This window comes from Grammomys surdaster, unplaced genomic scaffold, assembly GCF_004785775.1.
Source record: "Grammomys surdaster isolate TR1022 unplaced genomic scaffold, NIH_TR_1.0 330, whole genome shotgun sequence".
Lineage (NCBI taxonomy): Eukaryota > Metazoa > Chordata > Mammalia > Rodentia > Muridae > Grammomys > Grammomys surdaster.
This window is the reverse complement of record NW_021604749.1, coordinates 2,959,113-2,980,548: the sequence shown is the minus strand read 5'-3', so window position 1 is coordinate 2,980,548 and position 21,436 is coordinate 2,959,113. Positions and strand designations below refer to the sequence as shown.

At 38.5% G+C, this 21,436-nt stretch overlaps 1 protein-coding gene across 3 annotated transcripts in view; it reads right to left on the bottom strand.

Moving 5' to 3' along the window:
- Positions 1-21,436, bottom strand: part of Sox6 (SRY-box 6) — a 545,917-nt gene that overhangs the window by 183,670 nt on the left and 340,811 nt on the right. For all 3 annotated transcript variants that reach the window (XM_028778215.1, XM_028778216.1, XM_028778214.1), the window contains exon 5: positions 358-530. In XM_028778215.1, the coding sequence (XP_028634048.1) occupies positions 358-530 (173 nt within the window). The remainder of the gene's footprint in view (positions 1-357; positions 531-21,436) is intronic.

The following is a 21,436-nucleotide window of genomic DNA, read 5'->3' as shown; positions in this document are numbered from 1 at the left end:
CATGAATATTCTCTGGGTGATTCTGTAGATGAGTATACCTAAGTAATTCAAATCACACCTTCCAAAAGTAATGCTTGTGGTCTGCATTGCTGCTGAGGGTATATTTCTTTGCCCCCTTGAAGATTCTGAATTACTAGAAGTTTCCTTCCCTTCTTTCTCTTTCCCTCACTCCCTCCCTCCCTCCCTCCCTCCCTCCCTCTCTTTCTCTCTTCCTTCTTTCCCTTTTCTTCTTTTGAATTATCATGATTTTATTATCTGAAGAAAGCCTCCAACAAATAGACCAATCAGTGTGATTGCTTACTGAGCTTGGCGCCCACCCCGTACACTTCCAGTTCCCTGGCTCCTTGCGAGCCTCACCTGTTCTTGTTGTTGGCGAGCAAGGTCCATTTGCTGCCGCTGTTTCTCGATCTGCGATGCTGCCAGCTTTTTCTGTTCATCGTGCGCTGCCAGGAGCTGCTCCCGCAAGCTGATCAGCTGGGTAATCATGGTGGAGAGTTGCCGTTCTTTTTCTGCAAGACTCTCAGGTGTACCTAAAATGGAAACAAGAGGAAATCTCACAAGCTTGAGGAATGTCTTGCAGGAAATCAGAGAAAGAGGGGCCCAGTTTAGGAGAACCTCATAGACAAAGGGTATGGGACTGTGACTATTAGCCCTATAAGAGCATGTGTGCTGTGATATGGTTAGTGCTTTCTGTGCCCAGAACTGTGCTGTTACTTAGAATCTCCTTCCGCCCTCTAAAACCAAAACCAAAGCAGAATAACCTACCCATCTAACTCCTTTTAATGACACACCCATCCTTAGAGAAAACCAAGAAACCTGAGGTGTTTAATGTGGCTGTGGGAGGGAGAGATATTTTCTTCAGTGGTATAGCTACAAGTAAGAAGTCCCAGCTCCTATAAATGACACCTTACCAATGCCACTGTAAGTAATCTTAGTCAAACTCATTGGGTTACCCCAAACTAAAGAATGAAAACAAAGACAGGAAAGCAGATGGGGTAGGGATTGGGGGACAAGCTCAGAAGAGGAAGGAGATAGATGGGCAAGAGTGGGAAGGGGACAGCAGATGTAAAGAGAGGTGTCATCAAATACACTATATACTGAAATGTTGTCGGACACATACTATTACATAGAACTAATATATGCTAATTAAAAAACTTTAAAAAAGAAACCAGTCAAAGGAAAAGTCAACCAACATGAACTCTCAATTCTGAATATCTATGCGTCAAATACAAGAGCACCCACTTTCATAAAAGAAACCTTACTAAAGCTCAAAGCACACATTGCACTTCACACAATAATAGTGGGAGACTTCAACACCCCACTCTCAGCAATGGATAGATCATGGAAACAGAAACTAAATAGAGATACAGTGTAACTAACAGAAGTTATGAACCAAATGGACTTAACAGATATCTATAGAACATTTCACCCTAAAGCAAAAGAATATACCTTTTTCTCAGCACCTCATGGTACCTTCTCCAAAATAGACCCAACAAAGAAAGAGAACTTCAGACCAATCTCCCTTATGAACATTGATGCAAAATTACTCAATAAAATTCTAGCAAACTGAATCCAAGAACACATCAAAACAATTATCCATCAGGATCAAGTAGGTTTTATCCCAGGAATGCAGGGTTGGTTCAATATACGGAAATCCATCAATGTAAACCACTATATAAACAAACTCAAAGAAAAAAAACACATGATCATATCACTAGATGCTGAGAAAGCATTTGACAAAATTCAACACCCCTTCATGATAAAAGTCTTGGAAAGATCAGGAATTCAAGGTCCATACATAAACATAGTAAAAGCAATATACAGCAAACCAGTAGCCAGCATCCAACTAAATGGAGAGAAACTTGAAGCAATCCCACTAAAATCAGGGACTAGGCAAGGCTGCCCACTCTCCCCCTACTTATTTAATATAGTATTGGAAGTCCTAGCCAGAGCAATTAGACAACATAAGGAGATCAAAGGGATACAAATTGGAAAGGAAGAAGTCAAAATCTCACTATTTGCAGATGATATGATAGTATACTTAAGTGACCCCAAAACTTCTACCAGAGAACTCCTAAACCTGATAAACAACTTTAGCAAAGTGGCTGGATATAAAATTAGCTCAAGCAAATCAGTAGACTTCCACTACTCAAAAGATAAACTGGCTGAGAAAGAAATTATGGAAATGACACCCTTCACAATAGTCTCAGATAGTATAAAATACCTTGGTGTGAACCTAACCAAGCAAATAAAAGACCTGTATGACAAGAACTTCATGCCCCTGAAGAAAGAAATCGAAGCAGATCTCAGAAGATGGAAAGATCTCCCATGCTCATGGATTGGAAGGATTAATATAGTAAAAATGGCTATTTTGCCAAAAGCCATCTACAGATTTAATGCAATCCCCATCAAAATTCCCACTCAATTCAAAACAGAGATAGAAAGAGCAATCTTAAAATTCATTTGGAATAACAAAAAACCCAGGATAGCAAAAACTACTCTCAGCAATAAAAGAACTTCTCGGGGAATCACCATTCCTGACTTCAATCTGTACTACAAAGCAATAGTGGTAAAAACTGTGTGGTATTGGAACAGAGACAGGCAGGAGGATCAATAGAATAGAAGACCCAGAAATGAACCCCCATACCTATGGTCACTTGATCTTTGACAAAGGAGCGAAAAACATTGAGTGGAAAAAAGACAGCATTTTCAACAAATGGTGCTGGTCCAACTGGAGTTCAGCATGTAGAAAAATGCAAATTGATCCATACTTATCTCCTTGTACAAAGCTCAATTCCAAGTGGATCAAGGATCTCCACCTAAAACCAGCCACACTGAAACTAATAGAATAGAAACTGGGGAAAAGCCTGGAACACATAGGCACAGGAAAAAAGTTCCTGAACAGAACACCAATGGCCTGTGCTCTAAGACCAAGAATTGACAAATGGGACCTCATAAAACTGCAAAGCTTCTGTAAAGCAAAGGACACAGTCAATAGGACAAAGTGGCAACCAGCAGACTGGGAAAAGATCTTCACCAACCCTACATCTGATAAAGGGCTAATACCCAAGATATACAAAGAACTGAAGAAATTAGACTCTAGACAATCAAAGAACCCTATTAAAAAATGGAGCACAGAGCTGAACAAAGAATTTTCAACTGAGGAAGCTCGAATGGTTGAGAAGTACCTAAAGAAGTGTTCAGCATCCCTAGTCATCAGGGAAATGCAAATGAAAACAACACTGATATTCCACCTCACACCAATCAGAATGGCTAAGATCAAAAACACAGGTGACCCAATCTCAAAAGGACATACATGGTATGCACTCACTGATAAGTGGATATTAGCCCAAAAGCTCACAATTTCTAAGAAACTACGTATAGACCACATAAAACTCACATAGAAGAAGGAAGACCAAAGTGTGGATGCATTGGTCCTTTCTAGAAGGAGTATCAAAAGTTTCAACCAGAGCTCCCAAAGTCTAAACCGCCAGCCAGAGAGCACAAAGGGAGGGACTCATGCATCTGTATAGAGAATTGAGGATGACCTTGTTAGACTTCAGTGAAAGTGGAGGGCCATGGTCCCCAAAAGTTTGGATCCTCTACTGTGTGGGAATTCGAGAGCAGAGAGATGGGACTGGGAGGATGTTTGGAGCACACCCTCATAAAAATTAGGAGGAGGGGGTATGGGATAAGGGGTTTGGGGGAGAATGGGAGAGGAGATAACATTGAAAGGTAAATATGTATAATATCCAATAAAAAATAACATACAGATAAAGGGTCTAAAAAAAAAGAGAAGGAGAGAGTTTACTTATTTTAAATTATTTTCAAAAGTTTCTAGGAGTTGCTAATTGGCCAAGATCCTATTTTAAGCTCTCCACAAAAGAATTTAAGTCTCTGTTCAATATTCTCAAGAGAGAGGTAAATCCTAATTTTCCTCAACAATTAATTGACAAAAGAGAGGTAATCTCACAAAAAGTAGAAGAAACTATTACTAATTGATGTATTATATAGTCTGATTAGTTGTCAGTGGTGCTATAACAGTCCTTTGATAAAAGAGATTATTAATATAGATTTATATTTCTTTAAATAGGGTCTTCATGACTCTCTGAGTGTGGAAGGAGCGACTGTTGGCGCTTCTGCCCTGATTTTACAAGAACTCTGAAAAATTGGCTTTAAAAACAAAAGAGGGGAACGGTACTCCCTCAGAAGGAGTCCCCCTGAAATACTCTCCATCATGCCTTGTTCACTTTTATCTCTCTAAAGCTGAAAGCTCATAGCAAATCTGCTGCTGACTGCCTCTGGCACCACTGAGACCAACAAAACTTTGTCACAGATATGGGGAAGGACCCTCTTACCCTTAAAGGGAATGGCCCAGACCCAGTTCCCTTATGGGGCCGAGGATTGATATGCCTGTCTGATACCACAGAAGGCACAGTTAACCGGCTACAAAAAAAGATTACTGAAAAAAATAGATACCCCCACAAAGCCAGGCAGAACCATAAATACGATGAATAACAATTTACATCCAGGGAAGAGAAATCTCCCTGAGAATCCCCTTCTTTTTCCTTTCCAGGTAAAAATGAATCACCTGTGATGTCTGCTGTTAGAAGTTCTAATCCAGATGCTGGCCTCCGAACTTATACTACTCAGACCTTTGAAGGGCCACTGACAAGAACATCAAACAGCTAGAGATTGACATCACTAATCTTAAGAAATCCCTAGTTTCGCCATCTGAAGAGACCTCCTAAAATCGTAAAGATCCTTATTGGACTTGATTTACTCTAGAACAATAGAAAAGGCTTTACAATATTACAATAGTAAAGGTTGCCTTTACATAGACAAGACAAGGAGGGTTAAAGAGAGCATGAAATAGGTAGTGAAGGCCCTAAGAAAAATCAGAGAGAGAAAGAGACAGGTGAATGCTGGTACAAAAATTGGTTTTCAGCCTCTCCAAGGTTGTCAACCCTATTTCCTCCCATCTTGGGACCAATATTTGGGTTCTTTTTGTTTTTTTCTGCTGGTCCCTGGCCCTCAAATAGGCGGACTAACTCTGTGATACAACAGATAAATAATTCAGTAGCAAAACCTACTCAGATACATTATCATAAGTTAGCTATGGAGGACCACGAGACTCAAGATGAGGTTGTTACTTTATACAGGGTGTTTCCAAAACCCATCTCCACCCAACCTAAAAGGGGGGACTTCTGCCCCTAGACCAAGCAGAGAGGGGCCTCCCAGAACCCCCTCTGACAGGCGATCTGAATTCTTGCTTAGGCTGCGAGGCTAAGCACTGCAAGGGAATATCAATAAAAGATAAAAATATCTATCTGGGTTCCCTGAGGGACAAGCCTGACTGTATAGGGGCTGATGTCAAAAGTATCCCCTCTCCAGGAAAAAGACATCGGGATGGGTATGGCCCTCATGCTTCACTGGACAATGACAGGGGGACTGGAGCCATTACAAAGTCCCCTTCAAATACTGGAGGTCAGGCCTCTATCCCAGCCTTCGCAAGTTTAGAATTGCCACAGCCCTTCTATACTTAGAGAAGGGAGGAGATGTCAGGGGCAGCCCTGCTTCCACACTGAAGGCCTAAAATCAGCCATAGGCCTGAAATTAGCAATAGGCCTGTCATACATGTATACTAACACCAAGTCTTGGGTCTCAGTGGAAAAACATTGAAACAGATGGCTATAAGCTAATGTAAACAGGCAGCTTTTGTGGACATTTACAAGTCTGAGTAGTCATAGACCTTGTAAATAGGTAGCCTTGGCAGACAATACCAACTTAGATAAGGACAAGCAAGTCATAGGCAGAGTCATAGTGACTTGTCCCCTGAACCTTCACCCAGCCGATACCTGGTTCTGAAGATATCTGTATTCCCCCTGAACTCACACACTCCAGTGTCATTCCCTTCCCCACATCCTGCCTTTCTGTGTTTATAACCCCTGTGTGAATGAATTACGATTTGAGAAAAAATAAATTATAAAAAAAAAAGAAACCAAACTTCTAAACTTCTGATCAATATGCAGAAACTTTAAATATTTTAATATTCTGTAACTATCCTTTTTTTAGTGGCATTATCAATAAAAAGGATACGGTAGGTGCTTACCTAGCACTATTTAAGGAATTTCCTACTTGTGGTCCTCATAGGCTTTCTATTGTCAAATGTCTGTCTGAAGTTCTCTCAAAAAAATTAAAACTACCTTAGGTAAGAAAGTACTAAGGTGGTGTTGTTATTGTTGTTGTTGTTTTGTGCTAGGGATCAAGCTAAGGTTTCCAGATTTGTCCTCAAAGGCAACAATGTTGCTTTGGGAGTTCCTCACTCCTTTGTCATTTGTCACTCCTCAAAGGGAGAAAACAGGCTCAGAGGCTGGAAGGGCTGTGCAGAAGGATGTGCACCTTAATGAAGGCAGAGATGCAGAGCACTTATGGTATGCACTAATGGCACTGCACAGTCTTTTATGGGGAAATTGCACAGTTCTCTTAAGTAAAGGGACAGAATTCTTTTGTGAATCTAAATTAGAGCATTTTAACACAGTGTAAGATAAGGATTTCAGCCACTGTATTGGAGCCTCACTAGTTTCATTATAAAGAAGAGACCTATGCTTTGAAAGCTTTTCAGGAAGATGCCGGCAGCTGTCAAAGGGGATGAAGAATGCCGATTTTTGTGAATGTAGAAGGAAAGACTTCGAGCTCTATGAAGTCCTCCCCTTCATGCCTGCTAGGAAAGCACCAGAACAACCCAAGAAGCTAAAAATATCTTAATTGTGTGTGTCCCTATTTTCTGAGTGGATCCCCCAAAGGGGAAAATGGTGTCTTCAGAGTATGCTGGTTAGCCCTGCTAGCATAGGATTCCTTCAATGGAGGACAGATGTTGGCAGAAAGGCAACCCAGGTAAAAACACTTTTGGATTTTAATAACCAACTCAGGTTTAAAAAACAAAAACAAACAAGCAAACATAAAACAGGAAAAGACCTCCCTGACTGACCTGAAAGGTTATCTATAATCAAAATTAAAAGACACCAGTGAGGTACAAGAAAGGAGACACTGATTATGGAAATCAGGAATGGCTCTTGGAAATCATTATAGAAGAAAAATGGATTTTTATTTCATCAGTAGGATTTTAGGTTTGGTTAGAAGAATGAAGAAGAAGAGGAAGAGGCGGAGGGGGAAGAAGAAGAGGAGGAGAAGGAGGAGGAGGAGGAGGAGAAGGAGAAGAAGAAGTTGTTCTTGATTCAGAAATATTAAATAAGAAAAATATAAATGTAGGTTGCCAAAGGAGATGCAAAAAATATGTTTTCATTACAATATGCAGGAATGAGAAGACACAGGAAAACTAAGGAGCTCATTTATTTACTGATATCATTCATTTTTAATTCAGTAAATATCTTTTGATGGAAACAATGTGCCAGGTATTCTATCAAATAATCATTATATAAATGTAAACTGCTATTGAGAAACTGCAAGCAAATCAAGTATGTTAAGGGAGGTGACCCAAGTTTGAACTCAAGTTCAAGGAAGGAAACATAGAAAAGCAACAATTTAACAAAAAGAACATGCATTAACAAGGTAAAGAGTAGGAATAACTTTTGATCAAATAAGAAAATATGAGACATTACCACTGCAAGGGAACTACCGATAAGGGAAGGATTGTGAAGAGTGGATGATCAAGAGCTTTCCAGAAGATTATATATATATATATATATATATATATATATATATATATACACACACACACACACACTTTGACTCTGCAAGTGTGTGCTGGGGGTATATCGGCTTTGATGTGTTTCAGAGATTAAATAATGGTGATTAAATGTGAATAACAAAAATAAAGGAAAGAGACTAAAGAGGCAGGAAAATGTCATTCTGCATAGAGCAGATCTGATGAGCTTTCTCTCTGTTCTGAGAATAATACACCATCACTGACAGTTTACGAAAGGAGAGCACCATGGCTGTGGTGTGGGGAACAGGCTGGAAAGTTTTGAAATTAAAAAAAAAAGTGTGCCTCTATTATTGCCTGTGTTTTGTGTCCTGTCTTTAATCTATTATACTTTTCTTCTTACACTTCACTATATGAGGTGAGTTAGAAGGCTTGCTAAAAACTGTCTCAGCTGCCCTACCATTGTTCTTGGATAGTAAAGCATTCTTTAGAGTGTTTTGGGTAAGGACCAAAGGCACACAGGTTGGATTTATGTTTATATTTTTCAGTGAAGATGAAATTTTCCCTTCTCCAGAGTTAAAGCCTTTCAACAACCTTCCATTTATTTCTCTTTCCCTTCTGCTTGGTGTACAGAGAAGCTGAGGAAGTATGTAAATAGCTGTTTCTTGTTCAAGGAAGAGCCAACAGTTCGATCTATAAATGCTTGGGTGACTCCATTATGTGACCTAAGCTTACTGAATAACACCAGTTAGATGAATCATTTTATAAAGACAGTGAAACTGTTTGATTGTAAACATCAAGTGTGATTTAAAAACTCTTCCATTGGACTTAGCCATGTTTTTAAGGAAAATAAAACAAGGAGACAGTAGTATTTGTAAGTTAAGGTTTTAGGTATTCATGTAACATTGTCATTAAGAAAATCACATTTTTCCCTTAAATTTAAGTATAATTTATCCATAGACCAATTGATAGGTGGTAGATAATTTACAGTTGGTTGACATAATAATAGAAAAGGTATAATATAGACAGATGGATGATAGATAATTGATAGGTGATTGATAGGTATATATGTAGACAGATGGAACATAATAAATGATACAAAGTTAGACAAACATAGATTGTAGGTGATAGGTGACTAGATGATAAATGATAGCTAAATAGATCTAAATGATGGGCAATAGGTGATAGCTGGATGACAGAAAGATAATTAGCAGATAGTTGTTTGTACAGCTATGAGTCAACAAATGGTGCTGGGTGACATGAAAATTCCTTTAGAATGAGAAATCCGAGGTATAGCCATGTAGCTATCTCTTGGTTTCAGATCAGCAAATAATACATTCAAACAATACAATAGCTTATGTTCTCTAAATGCATAGGTTGGGGGAGGTGACCTTTCTGTTCCATATCCATTATATACATTTTGCACAATTAATTTAAAGATTTATCTGTTTAAATTGATGAAGTATTTACCTACCTTGCTATAAAAAATAATATCAAGTATGAGTCATAGTGATCCAACCAAGCTGAGAACCTAGGTTATTTCATTCTCAGGCACATTAAGTTGAACTGAGATTCTACCATTACAGAGAAACTAGAATGCTCAAAGTGGCTGAAAGAAGAGGCAGCCAAAGGGGCAGACAGAACTCCTAAGTACAGTCAGGGAGACTTAGGGAAGGCAGGGGATTATAAGATGCTTTTTCAACTAACTTAAGAATATGTGGAGAAAATCTCACCCTAAATCATGTTTTGAAATTTGTCCAAATTAACCTAGATCAAATAAATAAATAAATAAAAATAAATAAATAAGACGAGAGCCTGGGATGAGCCCCGTCTCAGTGGGCCAGCAGAGGTCATCGGTTGCCTAACGTCATCTGTTTCACATCTTTAGACTATCTTAAAATGACTCTCTCAGCCACACTGCCAGAAAATAGCCTCTTCTGCCTCCCACACAAAGCCAGAGGTAGTTTCATAAACCACAGAAAGGGAGCCAGTAAAAAAGCTTCTGTACACAGCTTTTCTCCAAGTCAGTGCGCCTGCTTTTATTGTGTCACACACAGGGTGCGCCTGACACTCCACCGTAAACTGTATCTATCTCCCAACTGCAGAGATCATGCTGCCAGCTGCAGCACGCTTTTTCCTTGCTTTCTTTTTTCATTCTTTCCTTTTTTTCTTCCATGGGGTCATCTTTATCCCCAAACCACATCTGTCTTGAGTTTCTCTCGGATTAGTGAGGTGGATCAGTGCTCCCCGGGGCCTGCTCCAGCTGAAGTATTTTAATTTGACTAAACACCTGATTTATTTTATCTCTCCGATGAGAAAGGCAGTTTGTCTTAATAGAGGCTGTCAGCCCACAGCCCCATTCACAGCAATTTACAGGCGGCCGGGGACGCAGTGAGAGAAGAGTGCTGCGATTCTGTATTTTACCCTCCTCTGGAAAGCACCTAAAAGCAGCTATTCACTGCTACTGCATGTGGCATTTTAGAACTGAATTAGCTTTTTATTCAAGTAACTACACTTGTTGTGAATAGCTTATCTGTAAAATTGCTACATTCACTACTGATTTTATTAACCTTTGGCTCTATCACAAAATGGTCTTCAGTTAGGAAAGACCTTTAAAATTGACACTTTTTTTTTCCTGAGGGGCCTTTATTCCAGTGACTTCAGATTTACTGAATTTGATCCATTGAATTCTTTACCAGTTGTAGTTAAAATTTTGAGTTTCAATAGGAAGTCAATAGTGTGTAAATAAGGAAACACTTTTTAAAATGTAAATATGGTGGCAATTTCCCTCATCAAAAGTTTTCAAATACCATCTTTTATTATAACAGTTTAGAATTACCCCTCTAGCCTTTTTTTGGTCAGAATCTGAAGAACCTGGAAAAATTAACTAAAATAGATAATTTCGTTTTTAACATTTATAAACCTCTCTTCAAGCTCAACACCAAAGGAAAAAAAAACACAAAATATAGAATTTATGTGAAACAGATAATTTACTTTTTGTTTAAATAGAAATCAAAAGTCATATTTAAGATTAATTTAAAATTCTTTCCCCCACATCAGTTCATAAAAGTTAGCACCGTAATCTACCGGCTAATTTTGCCCATATGAGACTCATATAATTACAATTGGTGGCACTAGAAACAGAGCTGGGCTCCAGGGCAGAGCTGTGCAGGGCAGGGTTGGGCACTTTGCACATGGACTTGCCTCAGTTCTTTTCAAATAGCTCCATGCCCATGACTTCTAGAGCACAGGAGTCTTGTAGATAACCCCCTCAGCATTTAGTCACAAAGCACAACACTACTCTCCTGAGAGCTAAATTTTAGAAGAAAATAAATGTGCACAGCAGTTGAGTGAGAGACAGAAAGAGACACTTAAAGAGAATGGGGAAGGAGGTCAGAGAAGAGGAGAGAGAAAAGGTAGGGGAAAGGCCCAAGGGGTGGGATGGGGGGGGGAGAGGAGGAGGAGGAGGAAGAGGAGGAGGAGGAGGAGGAGGAGGAGGAGGAGGAGGAGGAGGAGGAGGAGGAGAGAACTAAATTAAATTCTGTACATTTCCCTGTACGCTTTTCCTTTCTAATGAAATGAGGGGTTGTGTTGTTAAAGTAATATTTACTAAGTCAAATAAAGCCAAGGGCAAGTGGCAGCATCTAAAGCAAGTCTGAGGGGCTACAACATGAAACAACAGCTAACCAGCCTGCTTCATTAGATCCCAGTATGAGTTACTTTAACAGACTTGATAGAAAGTCGCAGTGAAATTACAAGACCCTGTAGCTACAAATGCCTGCTCATGGTGTGACGGAGAGAGCAGGCAGAGCCGCTGGAGTGGGGTTCCAATGAAGACAGACTTTTCCAGTCAGTCCTAGAAGGATTAAAGCACTTAACAGTAATTTCAAAGTGACACCAATCCAGGATCTCAGCCAACAATCCAGAAAGATTTTAAATTAAGTTGAAAAGAAACACTTTTACGAGTCAATTTCCAGGTCAGGTCTAATTGTTTTAAAATGGACATTGTTTGAGAAGAAAGCTAAAAATACAATGCCAATCATAAAAGAAAGCCACATTTGATCTCTCCTGCCCTGGGATAACCTGGTCAAGCTGCTGCCTCTCCCGCTGCAGCCCTGCACACATCAGATGGGCTGTGATGTTGCTACTTCACAAGCCCAGTACATCATTTAGCCCTGGCCTTTTTTGATGGAATCTTCTTTTAAATGTCACAAAATAGGGCATCAAAAAGTCAACAAAAAATAAACAGGGTGAGCTAAGGAGACCTACAACAAACCAGAAGATTCCTTGATAAAAGTTACTTTGTGATTACTGCCTGAGAAAGGACCCCTGTCCCAAGGGACCAGCAGATAATTGAGCCCTGAATCCAACAGAAATGTAAAAAGCTTTCTACTCTAAGGGCCCCAGTACATCATAAAGATAAAGGATTTCAGAAAAAAATCCAACAACACAAAGCCCTCTATTATCTTATCAGGCTTTGGTTACAACAGCTGAACCAATAGGAGCAAATCCTGAATGACTTTTTTCAAAACAGCAGAACACTGGAATTGCTTTGTTTTCTCCTCAGTCGGCTATTGTCATGGCTCCCATATGCTCCCATCCACTCCTCAGTAAATAAAAAGTTTAATAAATGCAGCAATTGTGCTCTTAGGAATGACCTCAGGAGCACCACACAGGAAACTAGCCTCAGAGATTTAGACAGAGGCTTTTCTCCCCACTAAATATATGAGAATTTCCTTTTCAAAATGTAAAGAAATCTAATTGAAATGTCTTTCAAATCTACTAAACAAGAGACAAGACGACCCGGTCCTTCCTAAATGAAGATTAGTCTCCTGTCCATGCCAGGCACACTCACCTCTCCTTAGCTTCCCTTCTTCCTGGCTGTAAAAGGAAGTGTGTTTCCTGGATCAACTGAGGTCTATTCATGTTGCAGATCCTAACAGAGCAAGAACAATCCATGGAACTCTGCCATCTGGGCTCCCAACCTCACAGCTGGGCACCAGCCCATTGTGCTTTATTATCCAATCATTTTTGGGTCCGGAAATGAAGGCATCCTGACACATCTCTTCTTCAGTAGGAGACAAGCTGCCATGGCAGTACTGCTAGGTGTGTGTGAGGGGTAGTAAGGGCTATGTCTCCATCACCCACACATATAAAATAATAACTCTGCCTTTGAGAAACATAGGAGTCTCTGCTCCTTTGTGGAGAACAAAAGATCATTTTGTTTCAATCATCAAGGTTTGCAGACTTGGCTTCTTTGGACAGTCTGTCCTATCTACGGCTAGGAAGGGAGGAGTAAGACAGACAGCCCTATTAAAGCAGCATTGCCCAAACATCATTTATATTGTAGTATTAAGTCCATACCCTAAACATGGCATTGTCGTCTTCATGTCACAGATGAACAGCTAGATAACTGAAAACCTAAATAACTTGACCAACACACAAAGCAGTTGGCTTAATTTGAATTAAGTCTTTTCATTTCTAATCCACACATGTCCAGAGTTAAAACTGCCATCTATCTGCAGGCTGGAAATATAATCAGCAAATATCTAGAAGTGAAAAGCAATGTCATGAGGAACCCACCAGGGACTACTGCCAGGTAAGTAGCAAAAATAGACAACTGAGCTCTTTTATAGTTTTCATCTTTTTAAATATTTTTTAAAGTTATGCATATGTGTTTGTATGTGCACATGAGTACAAATGCCCCCTGAAGGTTCTGTGAGCCGCCCAGAAGGGGTGCTAGGAACTAAACTTGGGTCTTCTGTAACAGCCATATATATTTTTAACCACTGAGCTGTCTCTCTGGTTTCAGAAACTGGTGTTTTTAAGGAGAAGAAATATACAGCTTCTCCTTTAAGTTGTATTTGTGAAAAGTTTAAAAGCTGTACTAGGAAATCAAATAGTCAAAGAGTTTAACAATAAACTTTGACAGGGTATCGATGTGAAAACAGATCTGGACATTGAGTGACAGGTCTAGAGTTCCTCAAGAAATGAGCAGCCTGGCTTGCAGGGAAGATTCTCTACATGCTTAATTTTGAAGCATACCCTCCTCTCCCCAAACAACATATGGCCTGCTGGTTCCAAGCCCAGACACAGTGATTATGCAGGCCATGGCATTCTCCAATATTCTCTAACATTCCAGATACAATATTTACAACACCCATGAAAGTCTGAGAAGTTCTCAAATATTAGCATGTGTCAAGTGTACTACTACCCTGGATGCAGTGTATCTGTCGACTGAGACAAATGCCAGTCAAGAGGTGGTTACAGGAGAAATATTGTTGCAAAATCTGTGAAAACTTCTAGGTAGCACTAAGGTTGGAACAATTTGTGTCAGCATAACATACACGTGCGCACTCGAGTGCACATGCACACACACACACACACACACACACACTTCCCAGGTGTATTTGTAATTTTCCTGATGCAAGTCGGGACAACTCCTGACCTAGTCCAACTTCTCCGGTCACGCAGCAAGAATAAATTCTTGGTAGAGTACTTTCATTTTTATTCTACTTTATGTTTTGTTTCACTGATTCATAAACTTATGTGTATGTTTATAAATATGTATATATATATACATATATACATATATGTGTGTGTGGGTGGGTGTTGTAGTTACTGCATATTACATGCATATGAAAGAGAAAATATGGGTCCTTACCTAACCATTTGTGGCTGTTTCTAGGATTGCACGGTTGAGCACCTGACCTGGTAACAAGCCGTTCATGCATCCCACCCATTGCAAACTCAGATGATGAGTCTGTAAAGGTTCAAATAGTTACAAAACATTTCTTTTCCTTCCATTGTTATGCCACATTTAAATATGGATGGATAAACACATATGTTCTTTTCGTTATCAGCTTTGACTGATACTATCTTCTGGTTAAAACAAGTACTGCCAAATTCATCTCATCATTGTTTCACAGAGACACACTACATTGAGAATGCTCCTTTGAAGGGTTTTCTTACTAGAAATTCATAGTTCACATATTCACAATAGAGGAACTAATATATGTCAGAGACAGAAAGACAATTAAACCTGGATCCAGAAGTGACCAGGGGTTTCCTATCACAGGACATTGTTTGAACATGTAAACTACAATATGAGAAAAATATCTAGCATATTCTCTAGCCTTTTCCTATAAAAATTAAATTAAAAGTTAATGTATGTTTGTTCAACTTATAAACAATAATTTCTGTATATTCTCATAATAAAACATTCATTCATAAGAACATGGAAAGCCAATTTTGAGATCCAAAAGGGATCATTTAATATGATTGTAGATTCCAAAGAGAGCTTGGAAAGAATTTCATAAACTTGTTTTTAACTTTATAATATCCTTGGTTTTACAATTGTCCTTTCAATAAAAAATAAGAGATTTTTAACTAATGTTTTAACATAATGACAATATCTGAATGTGCACTACAGAAGCAAGATGGAGAAACTATTTGAAACTCACAGAGACTAGTGCACTGCAACTAATGTCATGGAAAAAACACAACTTGGCAGTGATGGACACCTCATTCTGAAGAGATGACAGTCTGGAAGGTAGTAAGAGTATTCATAGAAGTTGAATTTTAAGTGTAGACTTTTCTAAAGATGGCATTTGAGAACATGTAAACCTCAAGTACAGCTGTGACCAGTCACAGACAGACCTTCTTGGTTCCCAGCCCAAGTTTAAAACCTGCTCTGCTTAGCAGATAAAAGTGCATCATAGTGCCACACAAATAAATGGATAGGGACGGTCGGTAGCAAGGATTGGCTAACATATATACTTCCCACCTGAGTGCTAGATCCTCAGTGGAAACAAGTGTGTAACCAGAATCTCTGAGAGAAAAAAAAATACAGATGCTATGCTGACTAGCACTTCTCCACTCAGGGAAGGTGAAAGGACCTAGTGACCAATTCTAATTCAGGAGTTCATAAAATGGTTGGAGGTGGCTAGCGGCAGCAGTTAACAAGCCAGGTAGATGGATGGCTCTGAATCCCAGGAATCTTTGTGCCTTATGTGACTTTCTCACAGTCTGGGGATCCCTGTAACCAAACAAACCTACTGGCCATTTTTATCACTGTATATGTAGCACCAAACCAAATTCAGAGGAAGGAAAGAGGTAATTTAAGGATGTTAAACATTAAAGAAGTTTATGTTTAGGTTAATAAGCACTTTTGAGTATTTATGATGATCCCAGTCCCTACTGTGTGCTGGGGTCAGTCATATTTTTAGCTGTAGTTCAACAGTTGGAAAAGAGAGAATGAAGAAAAGGTAAAAACATGTCCAAGATCACATGGATGTACTTAGTGGAGGCATTACTCTAAGCTATTGATCTGTTCTCCAAGTCTCTCTCCAGGAAATCACAGTCTTGGTTTTTGTTTTGTATTGCTTTGTTTTTTAAAGAAAAATACAGATAATATCTAGTTATCAATGACTTTATACATAGTACTCAAGAAGTAATTCTGTGTTTTTAAATTTTTAAATACTTTATTGGTAAATACAACAAGTATAGGTAAGGTATACTTGGGAAAATTATAATATTAAGATCTATAAACATAAATGGAGAGGATTGAATACTCATTAACTAATTTGAAAATACTCAGAATAATGTTATAACCAGAAATTTAATTTCAAATTATTTGAACGGTTTTGTCAAGTAGTTCTATGACAATAAACTTTAGGTTATAAGTCCCACCAATGGGAGGACTGTATGAATTGCATAGTCTAAGCATTTAAAGGAAACATCTTAAAGAAGGGTTTATATTGTTGAATAAATGATCTCTAAAATCACTCCTCCCAATAAAATTGGCATATGTATCAACACCCTGCAGCTGGAATCCAGGTTCTAATTCTTAGTTACACAGCAAGGGGGAAAACTGTCAAAGGAGTTAAAGTTAGAAAGCTTTAAGAGAAAATACGGGTTGTATGAGGAAAGAAATTCTTTTTTATTTAAAAATTTGGAAGAATAAGCTTTATTGTGATCCAGATCTAACCAGACCTTGAGATTGATCCATATCAGTGTTTCCTAACATTTTAAAATCAATATATCTATTACTTTATTAAACAAACTATAGAAAGTCAATCAGCTGAACAAAATCTCCTTAGCTAATGGAAGTATACAGAATACAGGAAGAAAACAGGCACATTGCATAAGCTTTTATATGCTATTAGCAATTCCATTTGAGAATCCAACTCTACTAATCAAGAAGAATTTTAATTAATGGAGTATTGGCAGTTTGTCTCCAGTTTAAACAATCTCAAGTGTTCTTTGACTCTATGAAGACAATGCAATTTCCCATCACACTGACACATGCACAGGACATCTGTGGATTTCTCCATAAAGTGTTGGCAGCTTCTTTCTGTTTCAATGATGTGGTGGGATTCAGAAAGGACTCAGTTGTCATGCAGAGTTGATGTTTATTTTTTATGTTTCATGACAAAGACAATTTACCTAATCTCATTTTTTGGCAGCAGTAATATATAAAACCATCCTTGTTTGTCTTATAACTTGCTCAATCTAGGCTCTCTAACACCTACAAAAGATTCAGGTGGGTGGACCTTCAAGAATTATTTGTTTAAAGGAATTTTGTCATGTGAAGTCATTTGGACAAATATCACCAATGCTAGGTTATTCCTTTCATTAAGATTATACCAATAACATGAGCGTGAGATTCAGGACACCTGGTAAATCTGGACATGGAGGCACTCCAGTTATAATTTACTCTCAGTACCATTTTCTAAATAATATCAAAGACATAAAAAATAGAATCCATGGTTGATAAATAAATGTACCAGGTCCCACAATATGGATCCATGTAGTTTGCAAACCTGAGATATGGATGATGGAATACTATAAAATAAGTGGGCTCAATAATTTATTTCAAATATGTAGGAATGTGTAATAAAAATTCACTATGTAAATATATAGGTAAATACATAGGTAGACAGATATGACTTATGTTAAAACTAAATCCACCAATGAACCAGCTTATATAATCTTAGTTCCACGACTTCTGTATTGTCATGGATTTTGGAGAGAATTTTAATTTAACATAAACAAAAATAACCTCTAGATTCTTATGAAAAGTGATTCCTAATTATGGGAATATTCAGAGTATATGGATTTCCCCCATTTTTAGCTTTGTAGATGCAGCTCCATCAGATCCTGGGGCAACACCTTAGTGGGCTTGCTTCATACGGTGAAGTTCATAGTAGTAGAGGAAGTGTAAGAGGCAGTGGGATCAAGATTTTTAAATGAAAAGTCTGAATTACTAAGACATAGATTAATTAAGAATTTTGAAGACTAGAAAAATTAAGAAAGCAGTGGCTGGTTTTTAGTTGTACTCAATAATGAACTAGACAACAGGAAGCTGCCCATGCAAAATATAGTGATTATCAAGATGCCTATATATTATAGCATTATATTAATATAAACTTTAAGTTTGATGTTAAGTACATAAGGAAAGTATAAATACATAAATAAATCTGACATTTACATTTGCTCCTGGAGATTCTAATCCCATAGGCATACATAGTAAGGAAATAATCAAATTCATTATAAAGACAGAGACTAATCAAATGTCCCATCTAGCATAAAATAGGGTAAAGCAAAAACTTTCATAAGCTAGTGAAAAATGGTGCCAAATATAAGTGTGGCTAGAACTTATAGTTTGATGGAGTTATATTTCGTGACTTTTGGATAAGTTCCTTATAACATCATCTGTCCCTATCTCCCTATTCTACACAACAGCATTAAAATATTCATATACCAATATCATTCCAAAAATTCTATAAGTAAGCATCTAGGAGATTTAAAGCAACACTACATATGCAATGTCTTACCAACTCAGAGTGTAACTCCCACATGATGAGCAGAGAGAAGTGACTGTCTTGCCTAAGCCTTAATTACATTTTCAAGTTCATACCTCGTCAGTTCTAACCTGTCAGACACTTCTAATAGTCTCAAAGATAACACATCTGAGGGATCTGTATAAACCACAACAGGAACACTCAGTCGGTGTAAGAAGTGATGGATCTAAACCAGATAAAATGCTTAAAAATCTTTGTGCTAACAAACAAGCATAGAATACCAAGGAAATGTACTAAATACACTTGGAGGGGAAACAATGGCTCTGCCAGGCTGCAGCTTTGTAAATGCGGCTCCATCAGATCCTGGGGCAACACCTTAGCGGGCTTGCTTCATATGGTGAAGTTCATAGAAATAGAGGAAGTGTAAGAGGCAGTGGGATCAAGATTTTTAAATGAAAAGTCTGAATTACTAAAACATAGATTAATTAAGAATTTTGAAGACTATAAAAATAGAAAAAGCAGTGGCTGAATCACTGCAAACCAATGTCACTAAACACATGGGTTTCTTTTCCTTTCCTTTCCTTCTAGAACAAATTCAATTAAATTGTAACCACTAACATTTGAAAAACCTTGGTTTTCTGACACTCTTTTTTGAGCAAAGAATTAGTCAAGTCCAAGAAGAAAATTGAGCAGCCATGTTTTTCTATGTGGCAGAAAGATAAACACAAGAAACACTGGCCTAAGAAGCTCACACTGCAGGAGTTTGGGATCACATGTATTCTAGATGATAAAATGTGCTTTAGATTCAGGCAAAAGCACTTCCAAGTTTTAATTATCTTCGCAGCAAACCAAACACATGGACCAACAAAATATCAGACGTGGTTATGGTCACATGTGAACACTTAAGCCCATTCCTGAGCTAAATGTAAGCATCTGTGTAGACGCCCATCAGAGTTCTGTGCAAATAAGAGCACAGGTGACTGAGCTGACCGCCACTAGCCCCATCTCCACCATTTCAATACATCAGCTCAACAGTCACTGTAGCTAAGATCACTCGGAAAACCAGGACAGATTTTCTTGATGTTTCAAGAAATACACAGCAGAGGTTATCAGCAGGGTGGGGTGATGTCCTCCTTTATCTCACCATTAAAAAAATCAAAGCTGCAATAGACAGTCTGTCAGGTCACTAAACCTTCCCAGACTTAAAACAATAGACAGTAAGTGATTTTGAGTATGAAGTCACTCATTTAGTCCTACTTCCCACTGAATTGTTAAAATTATAAAACAAACTTTTGGCAAACAGGTGTGTCTAAACTTGCCTAAACAGGTGCCAAATGAGACCATGTGAAAACTTTAGTTTCCAGAACAGTGAGATAGGAAGGAAGACACTATCTTGGATAATTTGTTCGTGAAAATCAACTAGACACAATAATAATCCAAACACTGAAAAGGGCTGGAAGGGTTTTGAAAGCTCTCGTGTTGTTAACTATAATCACAATTTTGTATCATAGATATCACAAAAATAGCAGCATGTTATAATACTAGCTAAATTTAGCTAATGTACAATGCATATATCACAAACATCAAAAATACAAATTATTGACAATTTTATCATTTGAAAAAACTATAATAGTTGATATTGATCTCTCCACCAATTTACAAATGATGGACCATACAGGAAAGACATATGCTATACCCACAGAATACAAAGCCAGACCTTTAACTCTTAACTCAAACCTATTTGTCTAATTCAAAACATGCATGTGCATGCATGCACATACACACACACACACACACACACACACACACACATGGCTTCCTGTGCACAAGTGTGCACATGGACATGGAGGAGGCCTGAGGCTGACTTCAGGAGTCTTCCTCAATCTCTGATCTTACTCATTGAGGCAGTGTGTCTCAGATGAGGGTGCTTCAGATGAATCCACAGCTCATGGATAAAACTAGTCTGGCTAGCTATTTTGCTCACAGGATCACCAGTCTCCATCTTCCAAATGTTGGAATTACAGGTGAGGGAACCGAACCTGTCCAGCATTTATGTGGCCTCTGGGAATATGAACTCTTGTCCTCATTCTTGTGCAGTAAACATTTTAACCATTGAGTCATGTATTCAGCCCCAAACATCCTATTCTTTTAGACAGGTATCTGAGAACACTTTCTTCATCTGGATTTTTGGAGCTCTCATTTGCATCAAAGCACCATCTGGCTAACTTTTCTCCACCAACGTTCCAGACAGCACCCAGTGTACAGAAGCCTGAAGAACTGCAGAAGGAAGACTGAGTGTGGCTGTGGACATAGTAGGCATGCTCTCTGTCTCCACTGTAGCTCTCAGAAAGCCAGTAAGCTATTCACACAGTCCATCAAATACCTGAGTGTACAGGGGAAAGAACTTCATGCAAAGAAAAGCACTCTCCAACACTGGCCACAGCTTCCCATACAGACTCTTTCACCAAATGCAGATAAGTTTAAAACCTATCTTATCTATTCAAAGGTAATTGCAAAGTCTTGTTTGAAAAGCATGCTTATCTAGTCATAGACTCACAAAATCACTGTCAGAAAGAATCAAGGGATCATTAAACCTCACGTTCATATGGCGGCTAAAAACAAGAAAGGGAGGGAGGCATTGCTGATGTCATGTAGTTAATTAGCTAGTGCAGAGTTATGAATGGAATCAGAACTCATGTGTGCATTGCTGGGACTTGAACCCAGAGCTGGTGTGTGCCAGGCACCCCGCAGGAGGCCTTGTCCCCAACCCTGGTCATCAGATTCCTTGGGTCTCAGGACAGATTCTTTTCCACCATCACATGCTCCTCATTGTTGTCATTTTAAAAATGAACTTAAATAATTCATTTTAATTTCCCATTAATTGACTTTGCTAACCATTTTCCTGCCTTAAAAGCAATGTGGATGCTTTACGTATTTTAGAAGATTTGAGTTTTCCAAGTATACC